The sequence below is a fragment of the Melopsittacus undulatus genome, chromosome 1 (assembly GCF_012275295.1).
Source record: "Melopsittacus undulatus isolate bMelUnd1 chromosome 1, bMelUnd1.mat.Z, whole genome shotgun sequence".
NCBI classification, from domain to species: Eukaryota; Metazoa; Chordata; class Aves; order Psittaciformes; family Psittaculidae; genus Melopsittacus; species Melopsittacus undulatus.
This window is the reverse complement of record NC_047527.1, coordinates 133,326,052-133,343,533: the sequence shown is the minus strand read 5'-3', so window position 1 is coordinate 133,343,533 and position 17,482 is coordinate 133,326,052. Positions and strand designations below refer to the sequence as shown.

Genomic DNA, 17,482 nt, shown 5'->3' with positions numbered 1-17,482 from the left:
TTATGCTATTGGTTTTTTACTCCTATTGTTCTGTTAAATAAAAACAAGCAAAAATCTTCATCACTAAATCATTAAATATCCAAAGCATAAGCATGTTCAGAGCACAAAATAATTTTCTTAATCCCTAAGAGCAGAGTCACTCATACCTACTTTTTTTCCCCAGGACTCAGTACGCACACAAAACTGTGAAGGCCAAAAAGTGGCTCACATGTGGCAAGGTGTTTAGGCTGTATATTTGAAAACTATTTTAAGTCAAGTTGTTGTTTTGGTCCTGTTTCTCTCAGTCATTCATTACTGTCTGCTCTGCTGTGCCAGCTCCAGTACCTCTACAGCCACATTATGAGTCTGATCAAAGACCTGATGTATCTGAGAAACAACCTAAATTAGTTTTCAGCCCGGTCACATCTCTAATCTAGTTCATCGTTGTATGCTTATGAAAATGCTTCTGTTGGCCCAGGGGTGATTTGGCTCTTTTGGGAGACTTTTTTCACTTTTGGGATTTTTTTTTCCTTGAAAAATTTCATTGACAAGGTTTCTATCACAGCCCTGAAAACAACTGGTACTGGCAAAAATCTGGGAGGCTGATACTAAGTACAACTGGCAAGAGGACAGCTTTATAAATTTAAAAACCAATGAAACACAACATTCAGCTTTACTCTTAGTTCATAATGCTCAAGAAACCTTTTCCTTTACCTTTTCTAAGTGAGAAAAACTTAGTCACATTTTTCAAAATCAAGCTGCACTGAGAAAATAAAGTTTCAGCATACACCTTCTTGGTTCTTTTTTCTAAGCATAAAAACTACATTAAAAACTGCTGAAAAGAGCAGGAGAACTTTACTGTGAGGAATTCTGTGTTCATATTCAGAAGATGACAACCAGTAAGGTACACTCAACTATTATGTGTTCTCCCATCTTTGAACTGTCTGCTTTTTCTGTGGCAGTTAGAAAAGATTCATGTATTTATTTGATAATACTTCATTTGGTTTGGGGCTGGTTTGGTTTTTTTTGGTTGGTTGTTTTTTTCTTCATCCATTGGTTGTTGAAGGAGCTGTTGGTTTATTTCTGGGTTTTTTTTTGTGACAGCTTTATATTTCCACAGCTCTTACACATGTGAACCTTCAGCACTAGTGAAAATAAGTTATTTCTGAATCTCAGCAGTAGCAAAAAAGGCACCTCTGCATAACTATGGCAGTTGCATACTTTCTGGGACACTGCTGGGCAATTTCAAAGTCTTCTACTTAACTGTCACTGGCAGCAGGTAAAATGAAAAAGCTGCCAAAAGTTCTCATAACATAGAGGACTGTATGTACTTGAAAGCGTAGAAGACATCAATGTGACAATACGTTCAAATATAGTTATGCCAGAAACAGTGTTACTAGTTGGATAAATCAATCTATGCTTAATTTGACGATGTAGAAAAATTAAACTAAAAAAAAAAGCTTTAAAATAACTATTTTATGCTATTTAAACTGAATTAATTTCTCAACAAGTATGAACATTCTCACTGGTTCGTACATATATGTGTGTGTGCATGTCTGTGTGTATCTATTTTTATGTATGTGTGTATGAATATTTACACAGTACCATTCACACATTTTAGGTCTCTAGAACTCTGCAGCCAGTAGGATATTCTGTGAATACATCACTCCAGAATTACAGCAATTCAGGAGCACTTACAGCGTACAGTATTCTTGACTTACATTGGCAACAAAAACTGGAGAACTCTCAACATAATTCAAGGGCCAAGGTTATCAATATTGAAGTATTCTTTACAGGCAAACCACAATTGCTGGAGTTTCATGGGGTTTTACGTGCACTTACTCCCAGCTGAAGGGTTTCTATGAACTTTAAAGTTAAGCTTCTATTTGTAATGTGTTTTCCTCTCATCAAGGATACAGTGCATATGCACATTGGGAAATGTCTCATAAATATACAATTCAGTTTGAATTTTGCCTTATTGTCTACACACTGTATCTGTTGATCTGGAAAAAAACTTGCTGGGAGTCAATGTGTATAACTACTACATGTTTGTAGGCCTTCAATTTTTAAAAAACTTGTTCCAAGGACAATGTTAAAAGACTTGGCTCTATTAACAAAGGTGACATTTATAGCAAGCTGCTTCTTCCTTCAGTTGTCTTATTATTACTGAAGAATGTCATGAAGTGCCACCTTTCACACTGCAATGAAAATATAATTATCTAATTAAGCTCAAAATGTGCATAGTGTTTCAACTTTTTTATGCTTCTGAATTTTCAAGATTATCATACACATCTCTGAGTAAGTGATAAGGACAAACCAAAGTATCATAAATATGCACTTTAGTGTTCCAGTATTACATAAAGAGCTTCTGGGAAGTTTTAACAGAAGAAAACATTAAAGTTCTAATTTACACATATTAATCCTGTAAGCACATCCTGGAATGAAGTGTAAAACAACCAGAGGAAGTATAGACCAGATTCTGAAACTTCAAAAATGAAACTTCCCTTCAATGTGATTTTTGATTTATATGATTAAAAGGAAGCGTTACATGGTCTACACATCTGATGTTCTTATTCACAAGAAAATATCTAGCAGATTGTCAGGTTGTGACTTTCAACAGAAACACTGTAGATAAATTCCATCTGTAAGCTGTGGCAAAATGCTATCCATATACACAAAAACTGAAACACTAATACTCAAAAAGCTACTTATACATCTGACGGATGCTTCTAAGAATTGATTCCTTCAAACGAGGGATAATTTCCAGTGAATTATAACTGCAATTTCCTAGAAGATACCTAAGTCTGTAGCTGTACAAACAACTCAAGAAAATAAAAAGGTTTCCCTTTTTACCTATGGAATAAAAAAATCTGAACACTTTAAATATGGTAAAGGATTTTGCTTACTGAGCTATATGCCTTTCAAAATGGACATTGTTCAGTGCCTTTATAGAAAAATGAGTATCTATCTGCAGAAAGATAACTGCAAGTGGTAACAAATCCCATTCTACAACTCTAAAATAAAACTAAATCGTTAATAACTGATTTCATATAAGGTGTTAATGTCACCCAACTTCAAACTCCTATAAGTCAGATTTATGCTAAGCTAGCATTCTAGATCCCCCTGTAGCAAATGAAGAGAGACAGGTACATCAAGCTGTTGATTTATCTCATTCTAAAATAGCTGTTTAAGAAGATGAAATTCATCACTGAACTGCCTATTTTTTTCCTTCTTTTCAGCCATCATGTTGCTGCTTAACTTGAACTAGATTCCTAGCTTTTGTATGTCTACATATAAGCAAGATGAATATCAGCCACACAGAGACTTGTTTCTGACAGTGATTTGTTTCTCACAGTAAGGTACGAATAAGATTACTTTTTAAGCATGTGGATTTGCTGGAACCTAACATACAAGATAATTAACTACTTTTCTGTCTAGCAATCACATTCAGTATGGATTAAATGTAAAGAAGAAAAAAAAAGCAGGCAGCTGAAAATTTTACCTGAATGAGATGGTGATTTCATTCTCATCTTTTACATAGAATTCTAAATTCCCAAATCTAAATAAAGCCTGCAAAATCCTTCATGAAAGTCAGTAGATGAAATATGCACACAGGGTCATAACAATAATCTAGGCACAACTTGCTATATATTTTAATATTAAGCAATTAATTGATTGCTTGATGGCTCACAAGCATCAGCTGAAAAAGTAAAACTAGATGAGAAACTGAGCAGACTAAAGAGAAGGAAGGAAGAGGTTTGAAATATCACCTCATTCTATTCAGCTCACTCCCTAGCCACAGTAATAGGCTCCACTGAGAAACAGGCCAAAAGCAAAATAGGGCAAGTGACCTAAACTGAATTATCACATGATCCTGTGACGAGAAAAGCATTTCATTCCACAGTATTCTTCTCTAAACTCCTTCTAGAATTCCTTTCAGGAACAAACTAAGGCTTTTATTAACTCCCCTTGAGACAGGAAGTAGAAAGATAATACTGTACGTGTTGATTTGTATGTAGCAATCAACTAAACCTACCAACAAACTACATTGGCAACACAGTCCTGCATCTCCCAGTTTAGGGCATCTTTATTTTTGTAAAAATAGACATACTCATCTGCAGTGGATATCATCCAGCTAATTCACTGATGCATTCCAGTATAATACCGTACTACCTCTTGTCATAAAATCATTGACCCTTGTTTGCTCAGCTGAAACTATGGAGAGCCCAGACATTGAGCAGTAGCTCAGAAAAAGAGCTTTCTTCAGCAGAATAGGTAGCAAAAGCAGATACATACATTTGTCTGAAATCATGGGGCATTTAAATTCAACTTCTTTATGAGAATCCTGTAAGCAATAACCAGCCATAACAAAGAAGTTGGAGGACTCTAGGTGTGGAAAATGTGAGTTGCCAATGTGAGCAACATAATTAAAGACAGTTTAACACCAAATTATTAAACCCACAAAAGCTAGTCAAGTATCAGCAAATTATTTATTTTCACCTCTCCCCTCTTTCATTTGTAACAGACACTTCCATGTTTATTTTAAATAAGACCCTGATAAGGCTGGAAATGCATCTCAAGCAGGAAATATGGTTGCTTATGGTAAGAGAGGAAATTGAAGAAAAGATTACAGACTACTCTGCTTGCAGATGACTCAGACATGAACTTCTTGTTCATTTAGAAGACATCAATGCCCCTTAATAGCATTTCTTAGCCAGATGTCTATCCTATATTTTATTCTAATTAGTTTCTTGATTTTAGTTATTCTAGAAGAATATTATGAACGTTTGACCTCCTACTTGTTAGGCAGTTCTTGACATGGCTGTTATTTCAGTTAGATGTCTAGCACACCTCATGCTGCTTCCAGTAATTCTTGAGCCATAACTGGCCTGCCATTCCTTGAAGTAGATTCACAAAATAGGAAAAGGTAAAAAGAAGAATGTAGACCCTTAAAAAATCAGTATTAATGTTTCTCCAATAAAACATGGCCACCTATTGCTCTGGTGCTTACTTTAATAATGTCTCCATATAGTCCAAGAACTGATTGAGTTACAGTGGCATGTGCTTTCTCTTATTCTATCATTAAGTTATTGTAACAACAAAAATAATTGTTCTGTGCAAAAACTGTGAAAAAAACATTTACTTAATGCCACGTCCATTATTGTATAGTATTATATGTGGGAGTAAAACTGGAAATTATGTGAAACAGAAACAAAACAAGAAGAGATCTGTATTTATCTGTGTAAAAAAAAAAAGTTTCAATAGCATTGATAGAAGTCCCTACATTTTCCACTATAATGAGAATTTCCTCAAAACACCATGAAGGAAAAACACCTCAACTTCAGCACAAAAAGACAAATGTTATACAAATTTCTTCCATGTATCAGTTTTCTGACATTTTAGAACAACTGTTTTTCAGAAAGATCAAGTTAGTTCACTAATGTGGAACATTCCCACCTACTTCTTAATGATACCTGAGGCAGTTATTGTAACCATTACTCGGCTAACTTTTATGTCATAGAATTATAGAATAGTTTGAGCTGGAAGGGACCTTAAAGGTCATCTTGTCCACCCCCTCACCCACAAAGAGGTGGGGGACATCTTCAATTAGATCTACTAAATCAGGTTCCCCAGAACTACATCCAGCCTGGCCTTGAATGTCTCCAGGGATGGTACGTCTACCACCTCTCTGGGCAACCCATTCTAGTATTTTACCACCCTCATTGTAAAGAATGTTCTCCTTACATCTAGCCTGAATCTGCCCTCTTTTATATTAAAACCATCATCCCTCATCCTATCACAACAGGCCCTGATAAAAAAAATCTCTCCCTGACTTACTTATAAGCCCCTTTTAAGAACTGAAAGGCTTCAGTAAGGTCTCCCCAGAGTCTCTCTTCTCCAGGCTGAACAATCTCTTGGTCTGTAGACAGAATGTCCCCTTCATAAGTTATAATCCCTTTGTGAAGCAAATAAATGGCAGATATATGTGAAAGGAAACATAATTCTCTATAACCATGTACAATTTGCAGTGTTTCTTCTGGGAAGGCCTTTGAGACAGCAGGATAATAAAGACTGTCACCACTGACTTGGAGCAGATTGTTTCTGGTGACTTATTAGCTAGAAAAAGACTTCAGAATTCATTACTAATTCCCTAAAGCAGTCTTTTCTTCAATTTTTAATGTATTAAGAGTAAATGCATCCTTTTAATACATTCTAAACATACACATTGCTTTTTTTTTAATTCAACAACATAACCGATTGAAAAGAATTTAATTAGTATGATATTAGGATAAAATAGAGTATGAAGTAGAATTAAAAACCATCACAATTACAAAGCATACTTATATAAGCCCCTCTCTGAACACAAAAAAGTGTCTGATAGTATTCTATGGTGACACAGTTTTAAAAAAAATTGCATTAACAAATTTATTCAATCAACTCCAAATACAAACATGTTTTGTACATACAGTGATATATATAGACTATATTGTCTGCTCCAGGAAGGGTGGGTTCCTTCTCAAACTACCCAGAACTACTGACCTGTCTATTCACAAGAAAGCTATTTCTGCCACTCTAAAATGACACAGCTCTTTCTCTTCCCTTTTTTTTTAAACGCAGGAATTAATATTGCTGTTCTTGGTAGACATGCATTACCAATATTTTGATTATTTTATAGCCCTTCACATCCACTTACATCATCCAGTCACTTAAATCAATCAGTACAAACACTGATCAAGTCTATAGCCGCTGACTTGTCTATATGCTTCATGACTTGTGTTAAAATTCTCAATCAGTTCACCTCAGTCTGTGAGCAGGTTTCCATATCAAAAAGCCCACTGTCACACACAGTACTAGCTAAGTACCCTGAAGGATGGCGTCCAGTGCATTCAGCAGCTTGCAAAGACTTTTTAAAATTCTTAAATTATTATGACTCTGGAAACTTTAATGGTTTAGCCTGTCATTTTAGATATTACTCAAGCATACATTTTAAAGACAAAAACATCAGTAAAGTACTCTTGTTCTCTTTTCTGACTGCAGACAGGCAAGGATCACTGCTTCCATGATTTTGCTTGTGGAACAGCACTGACAAGTAGTGTCCCAAAAGGCCACTTACTGAGAGACTAAAACATGCAAGTGGTATTTTCTCCTCCTGCTTACATCCAAATAATTGGACAAAGAAGTAGAAAAGGAAGCATCAAGTCTTTACGTCTGATATGAACTTCAATACACAAAGACAGGGTATAAATGATAATAAATGTGGTATGAACAAAGATAAAACCAAGAAAATAATAATTAAAAGAGTATTTCAATCTATAGAACATTACTATCTAATAAAAATTTCCTATAAAATGTGAGAAGACCCAAAGACATCAGTGGCAGGTTTGGAAATTGACACTTCTAAAGACTAATCTAATTTGCAGACCGTTAGCCCATAACTGTTGTTCAAAGGAGCACAATAACTTCCTGTCAACAGCTTCTCTGCCCAATTGGGACTAAACAAAACAAATCAATTATTTTAGAAGAGCTGAAAACCATAGCACATAATCAGCTACAGCAAACTTTTACTACACTTAACCACCCAAACTATCACTCTGCTGATATCACAGTGATCAGCAGTGCAATCTGCTGATATGCACTATGATATGCTTCAAACATATCACTGTGCTATGCGTCAGGAGTATTTTGACTGCAGCCTCCCAAGCAACTTTTTCTCACTAAGAAGCAGCATAAGAATTAGTCTTCAAGGTGTAATACACATTACAAGGACTCACTCTTGAAGCTATTTTAGGATTTCATGATTTCTAGGGATTGTCAGACATTATCATTCTGTCACTAGGAAATCACAAGTAGCAATCTCAAAACTGGCAACATGAATTGCATTCAGCTGCTAATACCTGAGTTCTTGATTCTCCCTCTTAATTCAGAGAAGCCACCAGTAGCTCCCCCCAGTAGGCTGGAACTTTTAACTACTTATTACAGCCACACAGGCCAAGCAATCTTGAAGGTATGTGGCCATCACATGTGGTCACCACAGCAGAAAAGAGGGTTCAAGAAGACTGACATCAAAAATGCCTGTAAACTTCTGAGAAATATACTGTCAGTGCCTCAGCCAGTACAATGGTCTTACAAGAAATTTAGAATGAAAGCACTTCCAGTTTTTACTTAGGATATAACATTCTAACAGGTTTTTCTGCTTATTAGCATGTATTTTGTAAATTAAAAATTCTGATGAAAATGGGAAACAATATTATAGACTCCATGCTATGCAACACTCTTGGTTTGTTTATGTGTCATTCATTGTTGTTTTCTTTTTCTATTCCCTATGCCAAATAAATTTCACTTTATTTACAGGAGCTAGAACTGGCAACTTATAGTGGGAACAAGAGAACCAGAAAGTCACTAAAAGAAGGAAACCAACTTTAAAACTCAAACAAGCTCAACACTGACTAGAAGCAACAGAGTGACCCTGAAGAGAGGGAACAGCAGGTGCACGTAAAAAGGCATTAAAAGAATCTGGAGCAAACCCATGCAGGAACAAGGAATATTTGGATCTGCAAAGCTTCAGCTGAACATATTGCAAACATATTTCCTTAATAAAGCAGTAGTTAAGGTTGGCAAAGTTTAACCAATAATTTTGCAAATGGAGAGATCCAGATTAGCAACTCCTTAATTGATTTCTGATGTTAGCATTTCAATTAACAGAAACTTTCAGCTCAAATGGCAGGCCCAGAACACATCAACTTCTATTAGTTGAATACTGAGCTTGTGCTTGCTCCAATTTGGATTTTTACTCAGATTACATTTGCTCCCTTTTGTTCACAATACCATAACCTCAATTAAGAGGCATGTTTGTTATTTATCCATCATGCAAACAAAAATCCATACTCTGACTTGACCACAATTACTTCTGAGAGAATCTGACATGCATATAATACTCTTAATTATGTAAACTGTTTACAATATTGAGGGGAACCTTTGGATAGGAAATGCTTTCTATTCCATGCTCTTGAGAAAAAACACAAGGCAGTAGCAATCTAGGCACTTAGGTAGCTATATTGGTGCAGCAATTTAACACAACATGGTTCCTCACTTTGGCTTGCTTGCAGATGGGATGCTAAAGGAAAATGCATCTCATTCAGCAGACTGAATAATGTATTATCTAAGGCAAAGGTTTAGAGCAGTCACTTATGTATCTGCTAAGCTTAAATTGCAAACAATGTGTGTCGTGCTTTTCCACCACTGAAAATTTCAAACTGCAGAAAATATTTTTTCAATTCAATTACTAAAACCAAATTCCTACTGATACAAAACAAATCCATTAACAAATAGTTCAGAAAGTAAACTGTCTACACATAAAATGTATCTGAACATTGAAGCCACAATTACATTAAAAGCCTTTAAAATTAATTTCTATTGTTTACATATATCTTTTTAGAACTTGAAAACACATTTCTTTAAGTGTAAAGATAGATTAAGTTACTACACAACCAGTTACATCATTTTTGCACCAAGTTAACCCACAGTAACCATCATAGGCAACAGAAAAATAGTTGGTCAACCAGCTACTGCATAGTAGCTGTGCACCTTGCACCTTGCTCCTTACTCAACTGAAACTTGTCTGCCTGCTCAAAAAAAGTAACCATTAAGATGGATGTCACTGGACTGGATGTTGTATGCAGGTGTACTTACCATGAGTAGAGAATGGTTCCCACTACGGATGCAAGTTTGCCATTTTCTTGCTTTTGCTTTGCAAGACCAAAGTCAGCTACAATAAATAAAAAAGATTCAGTTGTCAATAACCACCCTCTCTGCACCTCACAATTGGTGCTCATCCACAACACCTGAAAAGTTGGGAGAGGGTGGAACGGAGGTTTGGGGGTTTTTTATCTTTTACAGTTTGCAGCACTGCACCATACCATCTTCCTATCTACATATTAATCAACAACTTCTGTTTGAATCAGGCCTACAAGCTTTAAAGATATTATAAGCATACTTCTGATCAATTGTAATTGAAACTACATGACCAGTTTTAGGTTTCCATTGATATATTCCAATAAACAACATGACAATTCTAAGTATCTGATAAGCAGTGATCTAAAGACCAAGTTAATGGAAAAAATTATGCAATGAAGTTAGTAATTTTTTTGCTTTCTTTCAAATTACAATAGCTAGGAAGGACAGACTTTCAAAGGAGTATAGCGAAGGTCTAATACCTGAACAGTTCATGCTCAAAAATTGCTTCTGGCAAGAAATAATGGTGAATCGTAGCCTTACCTTGTGACAAAAGGTGTAGATTTAGAAATTCATGTAGTTATGTTAACACAAGCACCTTTTGTGTAATTAGCAGGTAGTCTTTTACAAAACTGCCACACACAATCTTTAGAGATTATATTTTTAATCCAAATTCCATGCAAACAGTTCATTTTTTTTTCAGTTCAGTATTCTACTGCTGCCTAAACACAACAATGCAGCTAAGATACATTGCACTTTATTAAATCCAAGCACAAAGAGCAAGAGGAAATCATTGTGCTTGTTAAAGTCTGTTAATAAATCTTGCATTGTAATACTACTTCTGAAGTAGGAAGATTTGTGTGCTAAATAATATTGTTTAAAATATTTTAAGGGTCCTGTTCTACTTGGGCAGAGGCCACAGCCCATCCTCATTCCAACTGTTCTTGCAGTGAGAAAGTTCACAGACATTTTAGTTCAAAATGTTTCTACTCATCAAAAAAAAGCTGCAGATCAGAGGTAACATAGGTAAGAAAAAATAGTTTCTGTTGGCTCTCGCTCAGTGTGAACCCCAAGGCCTGAAGAGGAGAAGATCTCTTATTCAGAAAGGGACTTTGATAAGAAAGCCAAATGTAGGTACCCAGGCCGCAGGTCATATTTTTTTAACAAAATGTTCAAAGAACTAGCTCTGCAGTGTAGAACTAGCAGAAAATGTTATTTCTAGCTCTGCAGAAAATGTAAGTAGAAAGAATGCTAGATTAACAGGATTACTGAGAAGCCTCCCTGTTGTCCTTGCGTTAAGACATTTCACTCCAGGGAATATTGAGCCCAAAAGGACCAGAGGTTTTTACAATGTTGATACTTCCTTGAGTTAATAAGGGTGAATCATTCTACATTCCCCTTATTGTAATCCTTCACAGCCTATGAAGAAAGGGTATTAAGACATTACATCAATCAATAAATTAAGTTCCTGGTACTTGAAAGATTTAGGAAATGAAAGAGGAAAGCTGGACATCTTGGTTCTGGAAGTAGTCTATTTTAATATAACACTAATGATTATCTGGAAAATAAGAAAGCAAGGGCAAGATCAGCCAAAGTGGCTAAATATATTTTCTGTCTTTTAGCCTCAGATTCTTGGAAATGGAGGGGAAAAAAACATTTCACAGGCAATAACTTTTTTTCCAAGTTCTGCTAAGCCATCTTGACACCAGCAAGAAGCTTCTAAATACAACTGACACTGCCAGAGCTAGCGAATGTGAAGCGTGGGACAATCAGCTTTACATCAAGCTACTGATCCCAATGTCTTGTTTTGGTTTTGTTCTCAGTTAAAATCCCTTCTACATGCTGTTGGGCCAGTTGTGTTCACAGCATAATTTTTAATCCCTGCACATTTGTAAATCAGAGCTTGTACCATAATGACAAGGTATGCAAGTTTAGACAAATTATACCTCTGAGAGACTTTTCTTTGGTAAGAAGGCTTTTGTTCAAGGTCAGATTGGACAGGACCTTGAGCAATATGGTCTAGCAGGAGGTGTCCCTGCCTATTGCAGGAGGGTTGGAACTAGATGATCTTAAGGTCCTTTCCAACCATTAACATTCTATGATTCTATAAACATAAATGATTTTTCCTTAGCCTTTTCAAGCCCATAATACAGAATTGAATGAAAAGGAACTATATCTTACTAGTGAAATTTCTTTTTTTAATTTATTTAGGCATCTCTCTGCATCCTACAAATTGGTCTAAAACTTTTAATACTCCAGGATTCTTTATTTGGTATTTGATGCCAGAAATGGCTACAATAGGTAACAAATAAAAGAAATAATTTCTAAGAACTGCAAGAGACCTGCATTCCATATTATTAAATGAAAATATAACCAAATATAAAGATGACCCCTATTAACTGGTATTCACTGTTTCAGTTCACTGGTATTCACTGTTTTCAGCTTGATGAATGGAGGACCCATTGTGACAACTCATATTAGGCAATTTCCTGAAATAGCTTCACAACATATCACTATGTCTTTTAGAAGCTGGAATTAAACTGTGAGAGAAAGAAAACTCCATACTTACTCAGCTTTTTGTGAACTTTACCCAAGTGTCAGCTTTTAGCACAGAGAGAGACCTACATAAACCTTAGAGCTGTCTAGTGATTCTTACATTATAACCTGATTGGTCACTTCTGAAATTCAAAATCCTACTTGTTAAAGAAAATATTCTTCCTGAACTATCTCAGTTTACTATGGTTAATTCATCCAGTTGTACCTCTTGCATTAAGGCATAACTCTTAAGTACAGGAAAAGGCCCTTCTTCAGAAACTATCTGTGTGAATACAGATGCATCTGGACAGGAATTTCACTAATTTCAGAATGAAATACAAAACTTACAGTTTCTAAATATTTTCCTGCTGCCATTCTCACAGAAAAAAAGCAATCTACCAAATAACAGAACTGTTGTGAGTACTCGCTTGAAGGAACTATATCAACGCTGACAAATCATAATAAATATCAGTAGAAGTAAGGTGGCCAGAGAAAAAATGGAAAAGCCCTTGGAGAATCGTACTCAGAAGGCCAGTAAAAGCTTTGTAAACCAGTAAATGAGATGAACCAAAAGAAAGGCTGGTAAGAGCAAAAGCAAAGAGATAACACAAAACAGAAGGGAGAGCCATCTAGCTGCTGCTAACATCAGGATGCAGAAATACATGCTGAATCAGTTCAAAGAGGAAATTATAAACCCATTTTAATGAATGCGCAAGATTCTATGAGAGAGATGTGCTAGTAAACATCTGCCATAAAAAAGATAAGTCCTAGCCCTCCCTTGCACTGCCTTTGGAAACCAGCTCATCTGGCACTTGTGTCCTATTCTTTTCCATTAATAGAATGGCAACAGAATTAATTTCTTATCATTCACAAATGCACCACCTAGCTATTCTACCATTCTCCTTTCTGTGTGCTAATATCAGTGCTTTGTAAACTCAGTCAACTATCTGTCAGTATTGTGAAGCTTGTAACTTCTGCACTAGGAACTAGCAACTTCTGCACTAGATCCACATCTAGAACTGAGATTTGTAGAGATGCAATTGTGCTTTTAATCCACCAACAGAGTTCAGAACGTTTGATTTACAGTGTGAATAAACAAGTGGAAAATTCCACTGAGCCTATTATGGAAGCTTTGAAAATTAAGTACTACAAGCATTTCCTTGAATCTTAGTATAAAGGATAGCAATTCTCATCATGGAGAACAGTTAGATGAGCCATATAATCTATAAAAAAAATAACACTGATCCAAGTGACTCAGAAAATTAGTGACTAACACACAATAGACACTAGTTAAACTTTACCTCATGGCCACTGCTTCTTTGAGCATGGCACAGAATCAAGAGCCAATAGGTCATTTTAAAAATGCACCCAGCAAACAAGTATTCTTAATTAGAAAGTTAACAGGTAGCTTTCTTCAAGCACTCAGGAACTATTTGAACTTTCCAAGTCTCATTCACTTCACCATTCTGACACTTCATGCCTGCTGGCTATGATTAGAAAAATATCAAAGCTGAGTTTTCTCAGAACTATTATTCCACTTCTACACAAACCTGTGTTTCAATTCCATACATATCCTCTTTGCTACTGTTGTATCATTACAATTATAAATATTAAACAGAGCAAGCCATCCAAAAGAGATTATGGAACCCTTCACAATTCTCCTTAATATCAGAGCTGAAAGGTGTCAGAGTGATTCCACATGGCCCTAAAAATCTAAACTTTGCTGCAGCTAGATGACACTGAGTAAAAGTGGTTATCTACACTCTTCTGTCCAACAAAAATATGCAGTTATGGAGCTCTAGACAGAAATATGCTGTACAAGAAACAAAATTCAGCTGCAGTAAAATATGGCTGTGATGAAGGTACATGTGCATTTCCAGTTCAGAAAACTGTAACTTCTTAATGTCTACTATGAAAAGGCTGGTCAGATTAAACTGACAGCCACAGATAGTATGGATTCAATGAATCTCTGAAACCTTAAACAAAACAACTTTCCTTCAGGCTATGCCTAAAATACTATTTTGTGTGTGTGTGTGTCAGAAATGATAAATCAGACATTCAGCCTGAACAGAGAGGTACAGTTTTGTAACACATTTCTACCAATTTAGAATGACAAGTTTTACAAAATTGCAGGTTAGGTGATTTAATATTTATATTTTCACAGCTTTTGTAGCTCAACCAATTACAATTAAATGCTGTACCAACATAAGAGATGGTTGTTATGGCCCCTTCCTATCAAATTTATGTCAGAGATGAAACAGAACAGATGAGTAGGGTTCCAGAGAATATATAACAACAGCATGCTTAAAGTTCACTGCAGCTAGAAAGAGCTCTTGTATCACCACTGGTCTGGCTAGGATCAGATTGTAAATGTCTGCTTCCATTTGCAACAACACATGGCTTAAAAGAGCCTGAAAAAGACTGGGATAATTCAGATGTAATTGGCATGTTTAAAAGATGTCATGGGAAATGCAAAGGAAGTTATACAATCTTCACAGTAGAACAAAGTACCTACTGGGCTTAGAACTTTCAGTTGTGTCTTGCCGATGTTTAAAAACAAAATCATAATCAAAAACCTGGATAAGGATAGTGTCTGATCACACACAATACATAAGAAAAGGCAAATAACAGTGTGACTATACAGATACAAAAATTCTTCCCACTATTACCTCATATAGTCTTTCTTCAGTCAAACCTATAAAGATATCAGAGACCACCACTAGAAAAGGCCCCTCATAGCTTAATCTTACATTGTGCCAGGACCGTTGAAGGGTTTTTTGCTTGTATGAATTCTAGTTTTCAGCTGCCTTTCACCATAGATCCCTGCCTACCAAGTTCTGGAGTTGTTCTACAAAAGCCATGTGTAGAACATCTCTCCGTGAATTCAGAACAAACAAGCATAATCCTTCAGGAGGTTTATTTTTTTCTGTGCTGACAGCAAGGTGGGAATACCTCCTACACTGTGCGCTCCTTTCCTTTTCAACGAATATAAACTCCGAAACTGTATGAAATCTTCATGGAATTTGGAAGGTAAGTGGCCCAGTTCTTACATACACAGTGAGAAATGTCTACCTGTGAGTCCCAGAAATTTCTTACAGCAGTTCATTTTTGGAGCTGCTGCAAAGCCATACACAGAACGGAATGAAAGTCTTAACCTATAGAAGCACTTTGCTCCAGTCTACTGTTCACTTTACTTTTTCAATCAAAATCTACAATGAGAGTCTAAAACTAAGGCACCTCTCTAAATAAAACATTTGAAGAATGTTTGTTACAAAGCAATAAGCTGCCTTTGTTATATTGTTCAGCCTGCAGATTTTCATAGCAAAAGATTAACAAGAGTTACCATTTCCAGAAGCACTGCTTGATGAAAGGAAAAAGAAGTATTATAAGATATACAAGCTTCTGTTACAAAGCAAAATAATTTGGACCATCAGAGACCATATTTTAATTACACAGCCGTACAACACTATTTCATAGGTAGTCCTATTACTCTAATTAGATCAAGATAAGTTTTGGACAGCACTGAAATTGAAAGACCAGAAAACTGAAGTTAGTCTCTCTTTAGAATGACTGTGTAGCTTGAAAACACAGACCTACAGTTCTGAGTATATTTTAGAGCGCACCTTCTCCTTTTGTAAAAGCTGACAGGCTAAACCCACTGCAGAGGCAGACTTCAGATTTCTCAATATTTGAGCATATGCTTACACCTTTATCTGCAATTTTATATTGACTTTCATCTAGAACCATCTGAAATTCTCAAATACTGTGGAATATAATTATCAAGATTGCAAATATTCTAGAATGTATCATATATGAGTTAGGCATAATACCACAGCATACACCAATACAGTACATATTTACTATCATTGGAAAGAAAGTAAACTATTCTTAATTTCATTAAAGTTGTAAAGCAACAGAGTTCTATAAAATTCGGAAGTAATAGATAAAAGGTCTTAAGCTGCCACTGAAAATTCAATGTATGCTGGTACTAAATAAAGTACTAAATTAAACTGTTTGTTTAAATATTGCAATAGTTTTAAATCTATCACTGTCAAAATTGTCAAAATAAGCCTCAGTTCTTCCACTTTCCTCAAATTCTGTAAATCTTTGACAGAAATATAAGTGCTTTTCATTGGCTATTTTGAGCTTACCTTTGAAAGTATATTTACAGGTCTTTACCCACAGACCAGGACAGACAATGCTAAGGTGTTAAATCAGGACAAGAGTGCCCCTCAGTGGCAGTTTGTTGATACAAAATACAAAAAACGATATACATACAAAATATGATATTTTCCTTTAAATAATATCCTGAATATTACTCAGGCACAAGTGCTGCATTAAATGACCTTCTTTCAAAACTGTGTCATTAGTAAGAATCAGAATTTTTTAGCACATACGATTTAATAACAAACGAATTTGTATTATGTATCGTCAGCTATAAATAAAATAAGACAACAGTTGCTAAATATATATGTCTATTTTAGCCAAATGGCTTTTTGGTTGGGTGTGTATGACTATACTTCCGTGTTATTTTTAAAGATAGAGATTGATTTCTACATAAAGACTTCTCACAACAATTCAGCAGTATTCAAATTGTTTGTTTAGTTCTGTGTCATGAGCAGTAAGAAAGCATGCAGTAGTGCTTCAAGAACTTCAAAAACTACAGTATCTGAATTGCCTGTAGGGCTTGCTGTGTGTACCAGGTTGCATTGGTTCACTCAAAGAGTAAAACTTTGTCATATTTTGCACTGTTCACACATATACTGCTTTCAAAGCCTATCCTGAGACCTGCCTAGGGTCCTTCCTCCACACTGTGGAGATTCTAGAAGCATACATCAAGAATATTCACTATCACAAAATCAGACAAATAGCACCTCATTGCAGCTGATCACTGGGAACAACTGATGGATATTAAACAATTTTGTGGTACAAACTAGAATAGAACAGACGGTTATATTTTAGTATGTTCACTAGCACTTGTTGAAGCTGATTATCTCAATATTCTTGCTGATTTAAATAAAAACAGGTCTTGAAGCATAACTATAGTCTATATTTTTTAGGGCTAAATCATATCTGTCATATTTGACACACATGTCTGTAATAAATACAGTTGTGGCTGATGACACCTAGTGACAATGATCACAAAACTTTCATTAGCAATTATACAACAGTATTGATGGCTTGGCTTCGAGAGCAAAGATTTTGGGAAGGGCTTTAACCACACTTACTACAAGCA

The 17,482-nt window shown here is 35.6% G+C and overlaps 1 protein-coding gene across 1 annotated transcript in view; it reads right to left on the bottom strand.

The window, feature by feature from the left end:
* Window positions 1-8,406: 8,406 nt before the first annotated feature.
* LOC101872144 (serine/threonine-protein kinase Nek10) overlaps window positions 8,407-17,482 on the bottom strand; it is a 32,765-nt gene continuing 23,689 nt past the window's right edge. The window contains exons 22-23 of the mRNA XM_013129970.2: window positions 9,670-9,745; window positions 8,407-8,446 (exon numbers count right to left, since the gene is read on the bottom strand). Coding sequence (XP_012985424.2) covers window positions 8,407-8,446; window positions 9,670-9,745 — 116 coding nt within the window. The remainder of the gene's footprint in view (window positions 8,447-9,669; window positions 9,746-17,482) is intronic.